Source organism: Rhyacophila brunnea, unplaced genomic scaffold, assembly GCF_057557595.1.
Source record: "Rhyacophila brunnea isolate RB1 unplaced genomic scaffold, BYU_Rbru_1.0 scaffold_20, whole genome shotgun sequence".
Taxonomy (NCBI): Eukaryota; Metazoa; Arthropoda; class Insecta; order Trichoptera; family Rhyacophilidae; genus Rhyacophila; species Rhyacophila brunnea.
The window spans coordinates 1,571,464-1,593,170 of record NW_028232860.1 but is presented as its reverse complement, the minus strand read 5'-3'; the positions used below and the strand labels follow the sequence as shown (position 1 = coordinate 1,593,170).

At 34.1% G+C, this 21,707-nt stretch overlaps 1 protein-coding gene across 2 annotated transcripts in view; it reads left to right on the top strand.

Annotated features, from left to right (window-relative positions):
* PKD (serine/threonine-protein kinase D3) overlaps positions 1 to 18,786 on the top strand; it is a 133,812-nt gene extending 115,026 nt beyond the window's left edge. Inside the window, exons 2-15 of one of the 2 annotated variants that reach the window (XM_085948454.1) lie at positions 4,672 to 4,816; positions 5,718 to 5,862; positions 6,199 to 6,336; positions 7,303 to 7,493; positions 13,345 to 13,624; positions 14,769 to 14,988; positions 15,629 to 15,740; positions 15,982 to 16,114; positions 16,307 to 16,495; positions 16,623 to 16,771; positions 16,936 to 17,166; positions 17,261 to 17,444; positions 17,538 to 17,720; positions 18,004 to 18,786. In XM_085948454.1, coding sequence (XP_085804580.1) covers positions 4,691 to 4,816; positions 5,718 to 5,862; positions 6,199 to 6,336; positions 7,303 to 7,493; positions 13,345 to 13,624; positions 14,769 to 14,988; positions 15,629 to 15,740; positions 15,982 to 16,114; positions 16,307 to 16,495; positions 16,623 to 16,771; positions 16,936 to 17,166; positions 17,261 to 17,444; positions 17,538 to 17,720; positions 18,004 to 18,212 — 2,490 coding nt within the window. In that variant the 5' untranslated portion in view covers positions 4,672 to 4,690 and the 3' untranslated portion in view covers positions 18,213 to 18,786. Of the gene's footprint in view, positions 1 to 4,671; positions 4,817 to 5,717; positions 5,863 to 6,198; positions 6,337 to 7,302; positions 7,494 to 13,344; positions 13,625 to 14,768; positions 14,989 to 15,610; positions 15,741 to 15,981; positions 16,115 to 16,306; positions 16,496 to 16,622; positions 16,772 to 16,935; positions 17,167 to 17,260; positions 17,445 to 17,537; positions 17,721 to 18,003 lie in introns of both variants that reach the window. The other variant, XM_085948453.1, reaches the window with a different exon arrangement.
* The last annotated feature ends 2,921 nt before the right edge of the window (positions 18,787 to 21,707 follow it).

Sequence of the window (21,707 nt, the reverse complement as noted above, 5' to 3'; positions counted from 1 at the left end):
AAACCATTCCAATAGTTTTCATAGTAGATAAAGTGATAATGTATTCAATTGACATTTTATTTACACATGTTATAAGTTATAAATTATAACATTCATTGAACACTCAATCGACATACCTAATATGACCCTCAAAGAAAACTTATTTCAATTGATCAAAATTGACTACTACATTCAAGATTGAACGAGTGACGTAATATAAATATTTAAGAACATGGATCAATGAGAAATGGTCCCAGTAATAAATAAAAAAACAAGAATTTTATTGAAATAGCAAGAAGGGTCTTTCTCAAAATGAGACGCCTCCTTAGCAACCTAAACCGCGTACGGTTCGCTGTTTTGTTCTCCCAATCCGTTTCTATGGCATGGACTGACATGGTGATTTGATTTCCTCAATCGAATGGGAAAGGATCAAGAAGTTCTACATAGTATCAAAACCAGAGAACTAAAGTACTTTGGCCACATTGAGGACAAATGTATACCATTCACCAACTCTTCATCCAAGGAAAGGTCATAGCAGAGAACGATGCCTCATTTCGTGGTTTAAGGCTATACCCCAGCTTAAGCCGCGTTGACACGGTCCAAGTACGATCCAAGTAGACTTGGATAGGAATAATTAGTATGAAGATGTCTCATCCAAGTGACAGCTTCATACTATTTATTCCTATCCAAGTGACAGCTCCATACTATTTATTCCTATCCAAGTTAACTTGGATGAGTAGGACGCGGTCCAAGTAGCTTGGATAGGAATAATTAGTATGAAGATGTCACATACGAGTGCACTTGGATCGTACTTGGACCGTGTCAACGCGGCTTTAGGCATGGTCTAAAAAGATCGTAACTATGCGACCCGCAGATTGTGCTAATGACGAGTGCGGAACGGAACATAATTTGTCATAAAAATTCATCATGCGTCTATTTAATGGTATGTTTATTCTTATATTAGTAATAATACTAATATATTCATTGACATGTTTGCTTTTTCGAGTATAGGCATAACGTTTTTTTAGTCATCTTTACACAGTATAAGAATATATTCTAACGACGCCATCACAAAAAAATCGACGTGCTCCCACTTGGAATGCCGCTCGGCGATTGGCGATAATGATAGAGCGAAGATCGCCTTGATGATAGATGACCTTCGATAGGAGATGCTACGAAAAGAAGAATACATTCAGAATCAATAATCGCAGTGTCGACGCCGGCGAATTTAGTGCCGGTAATAATGATGTTGTATAGAATTATCTAGAATAATATTATTTTCCCTACAAAGTAAAAAATAACGTCCAAACATTTATCATCATCAATGCGTCCAAATTAACACTACAAACAGAAAATTAAAATATTTACAAATGCCACGGATACACCTATACACCTATACACGTCATTTAACATGACATATACTATATATACAACTTATACAATATATTGTGTAAAATAGTTAAATAAACTTAATGTTGACACGTGACATAATCTCGGTTTTATATACTAAGTCATTGTGTCATGTTAACTTTGTGATGAAATCAAGAAAATCGACTATTAATAATATTTGATTAAATTTTTCCAGCAAAACCGATTCATGAATAATTATTGACCGAATCCCCTTTAATTTAAAGGAATTTCTTCCATTTTATATTATAATATATACCTACTATAATCAAATGAAACCACAATTTTAATCGATCGTATTATTATTTGAATTGTTTTTCCCGTCATTTTGCGGTCGAGTGGGTGTTCGCTTGACTGGCAGGATTTACTTGACTTCTATGAATATCGCCGAAAACCAACAAATTCTCGGGAAAAAAATACAATGACGTTTTATTTGACATAATTTCCCTTACAAACATACACGTAACCTAATCATATGTTTGCTTATATTTTTTTATAAATGATCATAGATCATCATTGTTTATTACAGCACTATTATAACCGAATGTTTCTTTTTTTGTGTACAATTTAAATTCAATAAAAGTTTTAAATTACATTCATTACTATATTTTTTTTTCTTGACTACTTATTCACACAGCGCATGTGTTTTGATAGTTTTGTGTAAATCTTTTTTTATTCACGAATAGTGTAGTAACAGTGAATATGAATTTTGTCTTATCTATCGGCAATGCCTTTATGTAAACAAGTAAGTTTTTAATGCACAGCGATCGTAATAAATATATTATTAAGTACTATTATTTGATTTGAAATACTTCAAATTAAATGTACGCAAGCACGTAATTATTTAATTGGAAAATTTAAAAAAAATAACGAAGAACTCCGTAATTATTCCCCTATTCCAGAATGAATAAATTGTTAACAAATAGTGATATAAAGTAAACCATAGGTAGAGTAGGTACCTATACGTTTCATACCTTTGTACTTTTTTGCATTATTTACTACACTGATACGACGCTTTGCCTAATTACCTCGCAGAAAATTGGATCAAACGATATTCACTTGTATTAATATATGTAGTAATAAATACTATAAATAGATATATGTTAAAAATATATTTTTAGAATATATTACATCATTTTTATCCTAGAGCAAGAGTGCAAAGTTGTGAAGCATAATATACTCTCTTAAAGAAAGAAACGAGAGTTTCCGTTTTAATTTTTCTTAAAATTTCATGTGAGTTTAAAATAATTCACATATCAATATTTATCGAAATTTTATAAATAGTTACTTATATGTATTATGAAAGCTTCAAACATTCGTATTGTGTCTGTCAATACCTTCGGCTTGGTAGTAAAGATGCCGACGTTAAACTGGTTTTAAACATTATACATTCAACGAAATTATCAATACGATGCGATATGTCTAATATTAAATATTGTTAACATCCACATTTTTTTTTCAAATATTATAACTATTGTAAAACGGAATTCTACCATGTATCTAAATGGCATCTCAAAAAAGTCTCTTCACTGCGGACAAAATTAACATATTGGGTAGGACATTTTATACTTTTTTTTTACCTATATTTGGCTAAGAAGTAACTACATAGGTTATTAGTTTTTTTATGGTATACGATAATGATATATTGAATAGCGTCCTGCCTTATGTACCCACGTATTCGACAACATGGGAATGTAAATTATATTCAATCCAATAATTGGCTTTTAGTGGATATTTATTTTGGTTGTCACACCATTATCATGACGTAGAGTAGTTTTTGTAGTGGTATGACAACCAAAATAGCTATCTTCTGTTAATTTCGACATGATGGTAATCGATTCGCCATTAATCGAAACAATATTATGAATTATTGTCTCATGACCAATTTATTATTCTCATCCCGTGCATTATTTGATCGCAATTGGTGTGGATTAATATAAATATTTGATCCGCAGGTTAGGTTTCCCTGCATATGTACATCATTATCCCGCCGCACTATCACTTTACTGACCTACATTACGGTTTTTATTAATAATCAGAACTGCATACTACTTACCTATATTATTTATTACTATAATGGGGATAGTAATAATTCAGTCCTGGAACAAATACTAATATACAGTGGCAGCTTCAGTATGTGTCAGCCTTTAGAGCTTTCTGGCGGGAAAATTCGCGACTCTGCGTTCCCGCGCGAATCAATTTCACATTACCGAATACGAATACGTCAGTTTAGTTTGACCAATGTTCCATTTCCAACAGTGCGTTTATCACGACCATTTGAGTCAGTAGTAAACAAATATAATAATAACGAGGATAAACTTATAAGGTATTATTTGTGCTATAATTAGGACAAATATATATATTTCACAGAATAAGTTTTTCCTATATTTATCGTTAAACAAAAAGTAGGTCGATACGTCGATATGCATAATATAGATAACATAAAAGGCAACACATGATAAATGCAGTGGAATATGCATCTCAATTATTAATGTGATAAGCATAAAATGTCTCAGCCACCTACAAAGTACGGTGTAACCATCAGATTTCGTGATATTTCCACCAGTTTTATTGGTTTTACGTATTTAACCATGATTTATTTTATTTTATCATATTGACATGATTTTATGTTATTGTATGACCTAAGCTTTGTGTTGAAATATCTAGTAAATTGTTTTGAATTAATTACGGACTATTGATATGCATTATTGGAATCTGTTTTTTTTTCACACCTACGGATATTCTTCAATATTATTATTTTTATATTAAAATTTATTGCTTTTTTTAGATAAGTTGAATCCAGCGCTTGAATTGAAAAAAATTACGAACCGAAGCGCTCAATAAGTTTACGAAAATATTAACATAGTTATCCAATTTTACGTGTATTTTATAAAAATAAATGTGTTAAATTTTTTTGTTATCTCTAGCTCAGACGGTCAAATATTTTTATTCCATGAGACAGAGCGATAATTTTGGGGATTGTATGAATCGAAACGGCGCTCCGGTCCATTTCGAGCCCTGGTTAAATCGATAAAATTGAGAATGCCCCGAGGACGAAAATGATTTTGTTATAAATACAATGACAGGACAAATAATAATAGTGAAAAAAAATATAATATTTTTCATTGATAAAATTGAGTATAATATATCTTTTCAATGGCCAAGTATTTGCTTACATTTATTCTATCATGAACATCTGTCATTATACGTTTGTTTCCCTTCCTTTAAATAACAGGTGGATTGTGAATAAAAATGTGTAAATAATGCTTTTGTTGATTGTTTCAGTTGATGAAGCAGAACCAGGATGGAGGGCCCCGAAGTGACCTTCCTGTTCCAGTTTGGAGTGCTGCGGGACGCTGTCAGTGTGCCCTCTGCAACTCTCAACCTGAGATCGCTCAAGGATCTGGCCTGCCAATTTATTCACACTAAAGTAAGTCGCTCCCGAAGATATGTATGCTTCGTTCGGATTGGATATTATGAATAAATGTGTTTAACACGACAAAAAATTGTCATGACAACTAACGAACAAATAGACAGCCATCTCTCGTATTATCCTGGCATTTCCAAATTCCTTAATCCTTGGAAAAGTTAAACATAACGAGCGTCAAATCTGATATCCATTTCATTCAGATTATCTTTCTTTTCAAAAAATTCCAGACTTTCACTACTGACTTATTACACTATCACATAATGTTCATAATAATATTGTATGTTGCAATAGTTCTCCGCAGGCTTCCAATCACCTCCCACCAGACTTGTTGGAATGACCAGCAAGAGTGTGCGGATCAATTTCAGTACTGATTTGCGAACCCCGTTAGAGAAGACTAAACTTAATATGTCCGTACATAATTTTTAATTAACAATATTCTTTCCGGCTAATGCGTGAAGGATACCGAAGACAGTCCTGCCGATGTCAGGGGTGCCAAAGCTGAGTTTGCTACACTACCTATAGTCCTACACAGGTTGACAAAATCAGCAATGTTTTGGTTATGTTCTATTCGTCTGTCGCAGCTCTAAACAGGGAGAGAGTGCTGAGCTCAAACTGGTCTCTGAGATTCTTGAGCCGTGATGCTCTTCTTCTTACTGGGTTCGGTTACTGGAAATCTTCCCTTGAATAATACTATGCGGAAGTTGATATCTCAGGATGCCTCTAGATGTGGGCAAAGTATGCCAACTTTCTTTACTTGTTTGATTATTTCTTTGGCATTTTTCATCCTCAGCTTTCTGACTTAGTAAGTACGTCAAGTAATCGAAAGGAAACTTTACTCCATTTTCATAGTAATGTCAAATAAAAGTAAACTAAAATACTCTCATTGTTTGCATGATTTCAGCTACCGGACAATGGACTCAACAGACTCTCAGAGCGTTTACTCTTATTCCGCCATGACTACTGCTCTGCTAATGTGTTGCAACTGATTAACTCCGCTTCGGAAGTGACCGATGAGACGCTCATTGAAATCGTACTAACTGCTAATCGTAAGTATTATCATCCGAAGACAACGTTAATTAAATTACAAATGCATGCTTTATAATCTGACTTAATACAAACACTATTAAATTGAATACGGTTCAAAAGGTCTTTTAGAACATTTACGTGTTACATTAGTATAACATTATTGTTTTGTTGCAGTATCCCTCCATTTAAAATTGAGCTGTATACACTCTATTATGTAATTTACGACCCTTAGTTTAATGTATGAGATATTCCTTTATTGTAATCCCATCTGAGATATTAATTTAAACTATTACACTAAATAAACCTCGGTAATGCTACATGTTGTCAATTATTCATTGTATTGTTTTACATTTCAGGTAATTTATGTTCTCCTGATGACATCCCGACGGTGCGGCCGCACGCGTTGGCCGTCCATTCGTATAAGGCGCCGACTTTCTGCGATTTCTGTGGAGAAATGCTCTTCGGCCTTGTCAGACAAGGGCTCAAATGCGAAGGTGACTATCTATACTATCTTTACCGAGACTTTTATTAGTCCATTTTTTCTTTTTCTACCAGTACCTATGCATATTTTGATGGAAAATTGTTGATCTGTTCGACTGATTATGCTTGTAAATTATGTGTTACACTGTCAAAGCATTTGGCATCACTCTTAGTTTTTAAATGCAAGTTCTCACTGCTCAGCGCCAATTTATAACATGTCTTTTGACAGTTCTTTAATAAAGTAAAAGAAATAAAAATGAAGTAGTCTTGCGGCAACATTTAATCATCCATAGGACTCCTTTCCACTGTTGAAATTTATTACAATTTTCATAATAGTTATCGAATAATGACAACGTTCTACCAGTCATAGTCTACATCTAAATATATGTACCTATAAAACCCATAAAACAGAGTCACAAACTAATATTTAAATTGGTTTGAGTTTTTTTTGCATCGTATATATTATATTTGTAGCATACTTCACACTATTTTCTCTCCCATTTCTCAAAAACCGCAATCATTTCAACACTGTTAAATGTACTAAGACAGTCAATTCCATAAATTATCTAATACTATTATTACGCCTAATTCACGAAGTTGTCGAATCCTTATAGTTTTACCTTTAATTGGTATAATATGAAGAAATGGTTGGATGATGAAACAGTATGGACTTGAAACGTAAATATTCATGTATTGAGGTGCAGCAGAACATACAGATATTACCAAAAGATTTAGGGAATCGTATCGATGATAAACAACAAAAATGGCATGCTTTATTTTCCATTCACCGACTTACAAAGTATTATTGTTCTGGCTACCAATTAAAGCATACCAGAAATGCAAACAAGTCTTTTCATACAAAAATTTAATAAGGTTCCTCTTGGTGATAGTTGAGAATGCCCCAAGAGTATACACCCCCATTAACATCTGATGAAAATAACATCTCAGTTAAGTGATACAAAATATTAAAATATTTACAGGTTGCGGATTAAATTACCACAAACGCTGTGCCGTAAAGATACCCAACAACTGCTCTCAAGTGACGCATATAGGCGGTGCCCCAGCAGGAGCTAGGAGGCCGTCCGCCCTCCCCACCGCCCCGCCTCGCTCCCCTTCGCGGGCTTCACAAGGATCGCTCGCATCGCAGCCTGATGAATCGACCAACTCCTTGGTAAGGAAACTCGCCGATTTTGTCAATCTCAAAATTGATCCATAAGACAGAAATCGTTATACACAGTATAACTTTTTTAAATACTTTCTCGCCAAACATTAATGTTATCAATTGTTTCTGTGTGCCAAAATTGGGATTATTTTGTATTGAAATGTTCCTTTTTTCCAACTTTTCAACAGAATAAAAATACTCTTCATTCAGTGTTTCCCAAACTTACAACATGCTAGTACCCCTTTAGAAATAGATTTTACCATCATACTCCACATTTGACAATGAATCATGAGTATTTTTTCACAATTATCCTTAAGTCGATTGTAAGAGTTTTTTTATTTCTTCTGACTTACTAATTGACAATTTTCTTCTCAGATTAGATGTAAGGGACATCTACGTAAAACGATTATTTTTTCACTTTTTCGATTTTTTAAATTGATGGTAGGGGGGTACCCATATAGTTTTGCAGTAGTATAAAACTAACTTGATTAAAAATAAAGTTAAACCGCGCGTATCCCTGTATCCCTTTAAATTTTTTACATGCTTCAGTTTGGGAAACACTTGGAAAACTTTACAATATATCTAACAATACAAGTATAAATGTAAACATTATTATTAAGTATCATATTAATTATTGGAAATGTAACCCGAGTTAAATCAAAGGCATATTTGGTCAAACTAGTTTAACTAATAAATGTCATCAGTTGACTACTGTTTATGAATGAAAATGTGTATAAAAACAACCGGTGAAGGTAGTTTCATTATTGTAATAAAGTAATCAATCTGAGAAAATGTTTTATCATGTAAGTCTTATTAAATTTATGTGGTTTTGTGCAACGGATTCAAGTAGGTCACTTCTATAGAAAACAGGAAGTTGTCCTCAATATTTTTAATCAGTATTTCAATGACTGCATTTCTTGGCAGGGCTATTCTAACATATCGCTTAACTCCAAAATCAATATAAAAATGATAAATATGATGTCATATTCAGGCAGTTAATTATCCCGGAAAGTTAACTGTCAGAAGTGATATTTTTTCGCGTTAACCGCGAGCTGTCAAATGTCATTGAGTAACTATTTGATTCCAAATGTGTTGACAATTGGAGATTCTAATTGGATGCAATTGGAATCAAGGAAGAAGCAGTGCGATCTGTTAACAGTTTATTATTGTAAATAACCGCCGTGTTTATGGAATTGCTCCGAGTGATATCCATGTTATTTTGGAGCAATACAAATAATGGAAACGTTTTACTGTGTTAACTGTATTTAAAATAGCCCTGTGTACATAATGATTATTATTAATACAAATTTTGATGCATCTACATAATATTATTTCATTTTAACATACTAGGTATTATAATGTATTTCAGCTTTTTCTATTTTTACATTCAATGATTCAAAATGTAATTTGAATCCTAGAATCCATCTAAATAAATTACTTATCATTTTTTTTACTGAAATGGTCAATGTAATACAGTACTCTCTCAGTAATCCGCCACCCCAAAAACCAGACAAGTATCCAATGAGTGAAAGCGACGGATTATAGTGCATACATACAAAACATGGTAAAAATTAAAACGGGTATTTCGTAAAAATACTTTTTTTTGAGAAATTTGTACTAGCAAATTACGTAATTTATAATCAAAATATTAAACAGCAAATAACTTGACACAACCAGTAAGTAGTTCAGTGAGGCAGATATCCTTGAATGGCTTAGGATTCCTGGCATTCCCTATAACCAAAAGCTTCATTTTGTGTGTCCGGGTTGTATTGGAGCACGGCATAATAATTGTGATGCGGTCCTTGGGCACTTTCCTCCCTGGTACCTATGTTACTTTCTTCGCGATGAACGTACGTTTTACGAAGAAGAAGTTTTCAAAATAAACCCGTCTTATCTGCGTTATATATCTACTTGCATGCGGCGGACTACTGAATTTGACAATCGAATACTGGCGAATTATAGAGCTTGATTTTGTACTTTCAAATAGTAAAAATAACACTGGATTATAGTAGTTGTCGGATAATCGAGCGGCAGATTACTGGCAGTGTAATGTATTATTTATTATACCAATATAGATATAATTGAATCTAAATGATAGTTTCATCTCTGTTATGATATTTAATTCAGTGGCTTCACCCTTTTATGATTAAATTGGGTAATTTTAAGTCAAATTACAATAAACGGATGGAAAAATATTACAGAAGGTTGCTATGTTATTTTTTATTATATTGTATCTTGGCTATGGATAAATTGAAAATTATGTGTACTAATATTGGCAACGCTTATGAAATAAAATTGTATTATTTAAGTATTTTACACGCTAATCTTTTTAAAATATATTTATTTCTACAATGCCTTTATTGGGCTAGAATGTCAGATGAATTATTTTACTCCTGACTGTTAGGAATCCATGTTTTTTTCAGTATTATTAACATGAATCTCGAAGGTCATTCCAATTAATAGACTATGTAATTTGTTATGCAGTAAGCTATTTTGAACTGAAACATTTTAGGCAGCCGTTATGTACCTATCTAATGACTTAGATCCTCTTTAATATTGGTAAATATCGTCAGTGTAAGTGCAATACTGCGGAAGAGACAAATTTTATAAAATACTTCTTTTGCTGCATTCTGTTGAATGTTTATTATAATTTCAGAATCGGTCAATGGTTTTGTAGTTATCGACTTAAATTAATTGCCGTAATACGGCGGAAGAACCATATTCAAATTACATAATAACAATTTCACGTAATACAAAAGATTTTGTCTCTCCTGCTTTTATAAATGATTAATTCACCGTATGTACATGTTGCACTTATACGGATGACGTATAGAAGTTTTTGCCACACAAATATTTAATTTACTTTTTATTAAAGAGATGATTAGCTACTTCGAGTTCTTTCTTATGTTGTGATTTGTAACATTCTTATTGATATAAAAATTAATCTTAGGGAATATTACTATATTATTACCGTTAAGGTCAAGGTCATGAGCTATTATGAATGATCAGGGTTGTCAGATTGTTGAGAAGGTGCTAGCAATATCAAAAGTTTTTAACAGACCGTAGCTACTTGGAATTCTTATAGAAAAATATTTTTTCCTCTTTTAGTATTAAACATTGGTTGCTTGTAAAAATATATAATTATAAGAACAATTATTATTAGATTATATGTACATCTCAATGTTAAGCTATTTAAAACAGTTACTCATTTTGGCAAGATATATTGTCTCGTATGTATGTACTAAATAACATAAAATTTATGGTAATTTTATTAAGAAATTTGATTAAGAAGTATTAATATCCATTCAAACACCATTGATGCTCAATTTGTTGCTAAATTAAAACATATTTTAATTAGAAAAGATCATGCCGAGTCGGTCAAAGTTATAATATTGAAAACATTTTTATGATATTAATTATGGTGATGGGTAAAACTAAGATCTGATAATTGTTGTCTCTGTTCAGTTAATTCTATATATTTTTTTTGAAAATTTACACGCCTGCCTTTATTTCTTTTAATTTTTAATTATTACAAAAATGTATTTTTATAAAATAAACAATTATCTAAAAAAATATATTTTGTTTTTTTTTTCTTGACAATTATCAGATTTTCCATCCCATTACCTAATCTATCATTACGTTGGTTGCATATCGATAATTAATTTTGTTAAATTTTCTCTCAGGTGAAATTTAAGAATCAGTTTGCTGAAAATTAAATTACCTATGATTTGCTAGCACCATTGTCTACAACTCAATGTTACTATAATATATAATACTACACACATTGTTGTTTAAATTATAAAGGCTTCAGATCAAAAATTAACGATATACAACACTATAATGTTCTAGTCTTAATACATTATATTATGTCTTGAGAATGACTTCCGCGACGAGCCCGAAACGTCAAGGAAATAAGGAGGAGATCACATAGTGACAACCCAAACGATATACATAAAAGACTAATTTCCAATTATTGTTTGATATTAGAATCGGAAAGAAGTTTTTATAGTTTGCAAAGTCACCTATATACATACTCCCCTAACACATCTATGATAATTTGATATATAATGTATATATATGGCGTCCACGATGGCTTAACTAACGGTAACGCATCAGCAATATCGTGGGTCCCGGGTTCAAATCTCGGCAAAAATTCATATGTTGTCTTTCAATGTCTCTTTGGACCCAAAGTATGAATCTAATAGAGACCTAATTTTTCCCAAAAACCAAAATCCGCACTCCCTCCACACTGTGGAGACCTATATAGTCTACTTAGGATCGAACATGTCTTTCACTGGATGAAGTTGCAAACACTGTTCAAGTGTAAAGCTTTTCCAGCATCTTTGCTGTGGCATCAGGGGTGGCCCTAATGTATAATGCTCGACAGACATGCTCAACATTAAATTTATGTTGTACTATGGCAGGGATGGAGAACCTATTAGTACTATTTTATATACATATAAGTATTTAAAAAAAAAATTATAAAAAAGTTTTACAAATAAATTCTACTTATATGAAAAAATTCATGCATAAAATGACAATTCGCATTGTATGTATAAAAAATAGCAGGCAAATCCTTTTCAATTAATGTAAATATACAATTGCATAGGTCGGTCCTTAGGATCTGGCAAAATATTCAATCAACAAACCTTATGAAATTAATTTTCGGCAGTCAAATATAATAACTGCTTGTTATTTTGCCTCAAATATAATCTCTAAAAATGGAAAACCGTTCATGGAGAATATAATAATATGAAAGAAGAATGGTTTAATTTAAATGCTTCCGCGATCTCTTTGAGAATTTTGAAAACAAGGAACAAAATATATGAATATAAAAGAATAAAAGATATGCCTTCAGATAGAAATTCGATGAAAGAGAATATCAAGAACTCAATTGTAATTTTTAAGCTATTTCAATAGAATTCTTAAAAACTATTTAGAAAAAGACTTAAAGACTAAAAAAAAAAAATTTCGCAAAGAAAAACTACTTAGCACTTCAGACAGTCGAAAAATATTATTTGGGAAATTTTGGCACGCGTACGTAAAAAGGTTCGCCAACCCTGTACTATGGGTTGCAGTACCAGACTGAATTTTAAATCCCAGGATTATTACGGAATTAGACAAAGTCCAGCGAATTCTTTCCATTCAAAAAAATTGTACAGTAAACTATTTCTTTTATTCAAGAAATAAGACACAAGATTTGAGAATGTAACATTATATTGAACATACATAATTTGAAAACAAATCATGCATATTTATACACACTAAAAAAAATCATTTTGTAGAAAAAAATACGACACGCGACGGGACTTGAACCTGCTGGATTCGCGCCAGTATGCTTTTCCAATTAAGCTACGGGCATCTTAATCTTAATTATGTATGTTCAAAAAAATTGTGTAACAATATAATAATATGAAATTTATGCCAATAAAATACATATAAGAAATATCACATTATTTAATAGATAACATTGTTTTGATTAATGAAAGTAAAAGTAAATTACCATGCTCATTCCTATGCAGAGCATATTATGTACCTGTACAGGTTATATTAACACAATGCTTACGGGCCCTTTTAATTAATTTTGTAATTAACGTGTCAATTTTCATTTGAAAAGTAATTAGCAAAAACACAATTTTGTGCGGCCCGTAAGCTATGGGTTAATAGATTTTTTACAAGGAATGATTGTTAGTCATTCACCCAACCACAGCGTGGAGCCCTCCACTGGATGGACTACTACTCGATGGCTGTGCCATTGTATAATAAAAAAATCTAAAATTTCCCCCTACTTCTAAAGAGTACAATTGAATAAAATTGGATCATTTATAACGTAAATGGACATGATGTTTGATGAATGCAGACAGTTCTGGTGTCGCCGGCGTCGAAGCAGAACCGGTCGCCATCACTGAGTGGTCGCTCCACGTGGGCGAGCGGTCCGCCGCAGCCCGCCGTTGACATCCCCCATACGTTTGTGCTGCACTCGTACACGCGGCCCACCGTGTGCCGCCACTGCCGCAAGTTGCTACGCGGCCTCTTCAAGCAGGGGCTGCAGTGCAAGGACTGCCACCACAATGCGCACAAGAAATGTCTCGAAAAGATCCCCAAAGACTGCAGCGGGGAGGTCGTCAAGGACACAGGAAGTGAGTGCTTATTTGTTAATTTGAGGTTTTTATATTAAGAGCGGGCTACTGAGAAATTGCCGTAAGAATCTGAACACAGGTCTGGCAATTTTAATTGGTTTGCAGACCTGACCGCCTTGACAAATCACAGTTTTCAACAGGCAACACTAAATACACGAAAAATAATATTGTACAGAATTTAATATTATTATATCTACAGTAATTTTTGCAATCTACTTATTGTGACTTTATGTTCTAAAGGCTCGATGACATTTAGCTACTTTACAAGCTACAAGCCGGCGAATTTACAATCTGCTAGTAAACTCTACCAGTGTCATCATATTGAATTAGCTAACAAGCAGATTGTAAACAATCTACCGAGAAAAGTTGAAAGCTGGGCTACTTTACTCGGTACTCGCTGGCGTGTGGGCCGATCTGCGTCTGCGCAGTAGAGCGATAGTGGCGAACGAAAAAATGAACTACTCAATATGTCCTGTCAAATAGTACCAAAAATGACATTTTAAGATACATAAAGTATAATATCCTCTGTACCCTTTCAATATTGGGGTCTGGCGTCAATCCTAATGAACTTTTATTTACATTTTTATTTACATTCACCGAAAATTAAAGAAACATGGTTTCAACTTGCTAGCTTGTTGGCTTCTGAGCGAGTGGAAAGTTTTGTGTGTCATCATCACTATCGCACTAGCTGACTCGCCCGCTTTTAAACTCGCCGGCTAGCAGCTTGTAAAGTAGCTCAATGTCATCGAGCCTTAGCCATAGAATTTTGGCTATAAATAGAAGGAGCATTATACGTTATTTCTGTTATGACATTTGAAATTATTTAATAAACGGGTGAAGCATATCAGTCAGTTGCCATTCTGATTGTCTTTTTTTACATAAAATGGCAGCCACTTTTTATGTTCATTGTGATCACTTAGTCGAGTGCAATTATAGATGGTTTTACTCAAATTTACCAAACTAAATAAGAAGTAGCCGAAGTGTAGTATTTATTACCCAATGGTGTTTATTTACTCATTGTGACGAACTGTTTTTATATATGCCCTGCAAATTGTCAAGTAAATGTCATAGCAGTAATGTGATACTCTTTGCAAATAAACCTGCATTGCGAAGTCAATCATAAAAGTGTATTGTGATGATGAAGGCGAATACCAGGATAGCAGTACAGGCAGTGAGCGCGAGCTGATGGCGTGCTCCCTCTGCGAGGAGGAGGATGATTCCGACACGGAGGGGGCGGGAGTGGGGCGCAGCTCGGCCGAGGGGGGAGGCGCTGGCGCCACCAACGGCTCCAGTCCCACCTTGCACCAGGCGCACCACGACGCCGGCAATTCTTCCTCAGAGGAGAAATCTAGTCGACCCAGCAGGTAGCTTGTATTCAATCATAGCTCGGTACCTTCATAATTTGAAACATTTCTTTGCCTTTCGCCCACGGACATCACTCAGAATTCTGCAAATCTGTTTTCTTTGATTCTGTAGTTTCTGAAATTCTTCATTGATGCTGTTTATTGTGGGGTAGTTTTTTTTAAATATTTAATTTTTTATATATTATATCATTTTTTTAACTGGCTTTTTATATTTATTTGTATTTTAAGACAGTTCAAAAAAAAATATGTATTAAGCTTTGTCCGATCAAAACAAAACCGAATAGATCTCATTTTTCAATAAGGTAAGTTTCCAGCGCACCCTCAAAAATTGCAATCAGAAAAATCACGGGCCACCACTGTCTACCATAGTCTATATAACAACCTAGAAGTTTAAAACTGTTAAACTCTCATTTAAAACTCTACAGAGTGGAGATATTTAGTCTGTGACCTGAAACCAAACAAATTAAATGACTGCAGCCTATAATATCGAAACTATTTAACGATTCATTACACGTATTGGTTAATTTTACCTTTTCATCAAAGTTCTTTTATAGAAAAAAATGTGCACAGTCTTCTATGATGTGTATCGTAGTATATTATGTATATGGATATTTTATTCCAGTTCTTCATCTTCCCCCAGTGCCAACATTCCGCTGATGAGAATCGTCCAGTCAGTAAAACACACAAAGAAACGAGGCTCCAAGAGTATTAAGGAAGGATGGCTTGTACATTTTACCAATAAAGATAAAGTGGTCAGTGTTTATTTCAATTATCAGTACCTCTTCAATATCCTCTCACGTCACAAAAATACCTTTTAATTTTGTTGGAGAAATACTTGAATTCATTGATTGTAGCCTACCTACCGATAAAAATATTCATTGCCTTTAAACACTTAACAGTGTTAACAAATTAATACTTTCTGGAGATGTAAAATGTGATAAGAAGCCAACAGTTAACGTAACGACAATATTAATTTGTACAATGCTATTTTAGCTAAGAAGACATTATTGGAGGTTGGATACCAAATCAATCACACTCTTCCAATCCGACCAAGGTGCCAAATACTTTAAGGAAATACCTCTCAGTGAAATATTGACCATCGACACGGCTCGGACTCCGCAAGGAGGTAAGTGACTAATGTTAATACAATAATTTACATATAATTCAGATAATTTTTATGTTCAAGCTTAGAATTAAAATTTGATCATCCAATTCGTGCTTAGAGAAACTTGTCATTTAATTCAAATACTTTATGGTGACATCAAATTGATAATGAATGAATTTTTTACGACATAATCAGTAAATTGTTTCGTTTCAGATGTGATGCACTGCTTTGAAGTGCGTACTGTGAATGTGGATTACTTGGTGGGCGCAGATCCTCTGGTGCACCTATCGGGAGGCGGGGGAGCCAGTCTACCGCCTCCCGACAGCGGTGTGGGAGCCTACCTGGCCAAGTCTTGGGAGACGGCCATCCGGCAAGCTCTCATGCCGGTGACGCAGCACTCCGGTTAGTATATCTTGCAAATCTTTTACTCCGTGCAAATATTTCTTCCAAGTAAAGTACAATGGTTAATAATTATTATGCATCTCATATTTATGTCACATGCTCGTTTACCATGAATATTTGGTGGCAGGTGAAAGCAGCAATGGCATGCCAGAGGAGAGAGTGACGGATATGTCACAACTTTACCAAATATTCCCTGATGAAGTGTTGGGTTCAGGACAATTTGGTATCGTGTACGGCGGTACCCATCGGCGGACGAATAGAGCTGTCGCCATTAAGGTTATTTTGGTTATTTATTACATTTGTCGAGTACTTTTATTCCGATCAATTCAATTATATATTGCAATTTATCAATTCAGTCACGTTTCATAATTTGTATAGAACATTTAATAAGTGTTAGAAAATAAAACAAATGTCTTTGAAATTGTTTGTAACAATTGCAGGTGATAGACAAACTCCGCTTCCCCACAAAGCAAGAGGCGCAGTTGAAAAACGAAGTGGCCATCCTACAGAACTTGTCGCACCCGGGCGTGGTCAACTTGGAGCGCATGTTTGAGACTCCCGAGAGGATCTTCGTGGTGATGGAGAAGCTGCGAGGCGACATGCTTGAAATGATTCTTTCCCACGAGAGAGGGAGACTCACCGAAAGGATCACCAAGTTTATTATTACTCAGGTTAGTTGTCCGATTCTTTTTCATTCTGAGCGCCAGGGCAGCGCATCCGTGTCGTATCATTATTGATCTGTCAATATTTTGTTTCGCTTTCCAGATTCTGGTCGCCTTGAAGCACCTGCATAGCAAAAATATTGTACACTGTGATTTAAAACCAGAGAACGTGCTGCTCTCTTCGGATTCAGATTTTCCCCAAGTGAAGTTGTGCGACTTCGGCTTTGCTAGAATTATTGGAGAGAAGTCCTTCAGGAGATCCGTAGTGGGAACGCCTGCTTACTTGGGTAAACTCTCATTCAATCGTCACTTTCTGATCACTTTCTGAATAACTGCTGATGTTTCTGATTTTGCAACAAAGTGTATGTTTATTGTTGTAGCTCCTGAGGTATTACGGAATAAAGGCTACAACCGATCCTTGGACATGTGGAGCGTGGGGGTGATAGTGTACGTCTCTCTTAGCGGCACTTTCCCTTTTAATGAAGATGAAGATATCAACGAGCAGATCCAGAACGCCGCCTTCATGTATCCGCCGAATCCTTGGAAGGAGATATCATTTGACGGTACTTATCTACATTCATTAATAGCACAATATTGTTATATTCTTAATATATCTTATTATAATAAATATAAATAGAAGAGTTCAAAAATATTTAAAACCATTAAGTCTCTTAATATTTGCTCAACTATTTTTGTCATGATTCCATGCAATGTTGTGAAATTTTTCTAATATCTATGGTTCTGAAGTATTCTAAATTATGTAATATGTTATATCGAATACATTTTTGGTTTTACTCATTAAATAAAAAATAGTTTAAATAAAATTGTGTTTTTTATTTTTGTTAGCGATCGATTTGATAAATAATCTACTGCAAGTGAAGCAGCGAAAGAGATTCACCGTGGACAAAAGCCTGGTGCACACGTGGTTGCAGGACCGGGATACGTGGAAAGATCTGCGGCTGCTGGAAGGGGCCGTCGGCCACCGCTACATCACGCACGAATCTGACGATACCCGATGGGGAGGAAACACCCCACCCGACGACGCCCGCCCCTGACGCTCGCCGTGCCACGCTGCCAAACGCATCTTCATCCTCAGCCTCTTTATCGCCGAACCCCACTCGCGGGATAGAAAAAAACCTCACAATAAAAGCAAGAGCATCGACCGCATCGGGGACAACAGCAATGACAGCCGACAAAGTGAAAAGGACCAATCCGATGACAGCGGTGGCCTATCTGACAGCGCACAAAATGCGGCGCTATCCACGTCCCAACCGGAATCCAACCTCATAAATAACCCTCGACGAGGCAAGAAATGCAAGAGCGTCGACCGGATGGGGAGCTCGTCCGCCGATTGCAAAAAGAAAACTTCCAAAATAAACTGGAAGAAGCTCCTCGCCAAGGCGTAGCTCTTTTCTCTTCGAACGGGGTGAACTCGGGAGGGACATTTCTGTCGCAGATCAATCGGCCCGGACAAATTATTAATGGCAATTTTTAAATGGCACATCCGAAGTGTAGTCAAAATATTGATTGTTTTATTCGTTGACTCTAGATTTATACAATTAATATAATTACCAATAAGATTCCAATTTCAGTGACCTTAACGTAGGCTTTTGAAGTTGCTTAATGTGTAATAAATAGAAAATAAAATTTTGTATAACATTTATAAACATTTTACATGCGTACATTTTTCGATGGAGACTTTGAAACGGGTTTTTCTCGTGTTCGATATCTTTTACTGAATTATTTTCTTCCTAACGTTACAATAATTCTCGGACTTTTCAATTTGACTAACAATAATAATTAATAATAGTGATAAATGAGATTATTTTTTGTTTTGCTCTTGCGCCTTACTTAATTTTTGTCGATCTCTATAAGTCTTCTAGTGTGCAATTGTGTCGTCAGAGTGATGAGATAGCCATTCATTTTTCCTGAAAATATTATATTTATATTATATCGACGGTTCCTACATAAACTCGACATCTACAGAAATGCAATTTTACATTACAGCTATTTGAAGTAAGAATTCTTAGAACATGTACGTTTTTATTGCTAGGCACCTGAAGTTCAGTGGGTAATGTAAATACTATTTGCAGATTATTTACGCCTTATTACACTCTGTCTAAATTATATACTTTTGGCAGAATTGTAGTTGTCCGACTTTACATGGACTTTTATACATCCATTAATAAAACAATTACCACATGCCTCCCTTTACATGGGAAGAAGTCATATCAATTATCAATTATTAGCAACTTTAATTATTACTGTTGAAATCATCATAATTCAAACTGTTTAGAGGAATATTATCTTCCAAAATAATATACTTGCGTCTCTAACGTTCGCTGACAACATCTGGCAGTTATCTGTTTATGCGACTGTCTGGTGCCCTAAGTAAAGACAGACATATTAACATATCTGTATTTACGTGGTTCATTTAATTAAATTAGAGTATTTCTGTCCCGTGCTTATGTACATTTTTTCCGAAATTAAGTGAGATTTTTTTGTTTTTGTTTAATTGTATATGTTATCAAGGAGGAAGTAAAATTGCTTTTTTGGTGGATGTCCGAGTTTATGGTGAGGACCGTCGATATCATATTATTGTGTTATCTATAAAATATTATAAAATAATTATTCAAGTGGTCTCAGTCTCGTTTCGCATTCCATTTCTTACTGTTTCTATTCTTCTTCTTTATATTATTAACGCAGGACCAATATTGATTATGTCTAGATAGCATTTTACTTATATATTTTTTTTACAAAGTACAGTTTTTAAATAATCTAAAAAATATTGTATGCGTTGTTTCAGTCACGTTTTTGTTTTGCCAATATATAGATACGTATCCTTTTGATGACCATTAGAAATATTAGATGATGTATTTCATACCGAAATTCATTGAATCTTTGAATTACTCGTGTAAAGAAGATTGTTTATTCGTGATGAGTAAATCTATAAACTATTTTTTAATTTGATGTGATGTACTATTTTGCTGTGTTATTTTGACGTTGAGTTCAAATGTTATTGACCGTTAATTTTGAATGTTTTCATCTGATAGTTGATAAATTTTGAATAATATCATAAGGCTGGTAGGTAGTGGAGTTGTAAGAAAAATTTGTCTGATCTGCCTTTTTTTGAATATTTTATTAGGGTTCAACCCAAAGTCGTACTCGTCACAATTATTGTACGGCGCGACCGCAAGGGGATCAATAGATACCATGACAGACATCACTAGGCAGTATACGATTTGTCGTAATGAGCTAGACGTAGATAGATTATCGTTTGCGGTAATGAATATGTTTCCGTGTCGATACCGCGAACGGACAACAGCCCAATTTTTACAAGGGATTAATCGTAGTTATGTTAGCGTAAGCGTGAGCTTTCTATATCGTCGAAGAAGAAATGTTATCGTCGTAGTAGTCTTTTTGTTATTTTAGAAAATATAAATAATAAATTGACGATACGGTATGGGGCAACTTTTCCGTTTATTTAAATGATTGTTATTTAAGTTTAGGGCTACCAGTATGCTAGAGTGAATAAATCCAATTTATGCTCTGTACGAGTTGAATTTTGACCTGTCAATTGTTTTATACCGGATACTAAAATCTGCCGGTAATTCCGTAGACATTCTTTCTCGGGCTTCCATTTTTTGGTTGCGCGATCTTTACCGATGTTCAAAATTATTTTTACTGAAAATCACGCTTTTAAATTATTAATATTCGCAAACTGAGTTTGACCGCCGTGATGTAAGCGGGTTATTTGGTTTTCTCTTACGAGACTTTTAATTGTGTACGCGAAGAAATTTTTTTAATCGGACTGCATGCGGATTGCACAATATGAAATCATAAAAAACAATACGGTGGACTTATTTATATGAAAGGTCGAGCGTTTGTTCCTTGATTTTGGAGAAAGAATCTTGAATTTTCCAATTTATCGTGTCACATCGTTCTGTAAATATTAACTAAATGTATTTAAATATCGTTAAATTTGTCTAATATTTTGTAATTAATCGGAGCTGCTCTGTGACAATTTGCATGCACTTCTACTTCTTTCTATAACCGTCTCAGAAGAAGCAGCTCGACAATTATTATTATTATAATATAAAATGTACTATTTTAGTAGTGAAATTTTTAAATACGCATATACATACATATTTAAGATATTTTACCCTCTTACCTATATTCATTGTAATAATTACCATTCTGTAAAGTCTTTTTCGAATGCTAATTTAATTTATTAAGTACATATATAACCAATATAGCAATCAATAATCACACACACTAACATTCCATGTTCTTTTTATGACAAATATATATTATCCATATTGATCATTATTTTAGTAAATTTTGTGTTTAGTGTATATTTTTATTGGACTGATTCTCTTCCTCTCCAGTCATTGGTTTTGCAATAAATATAAAAGTATAAGTACATATGTATATTAAGTGATATATATTATAACTTTGACCTGTAGTCAGTCTCTGATGGTAATTGAACAAAATTCTGTCAAATTTAGACACCTACCTATAATGCAAGACTTTATCACATTTTTTATCTT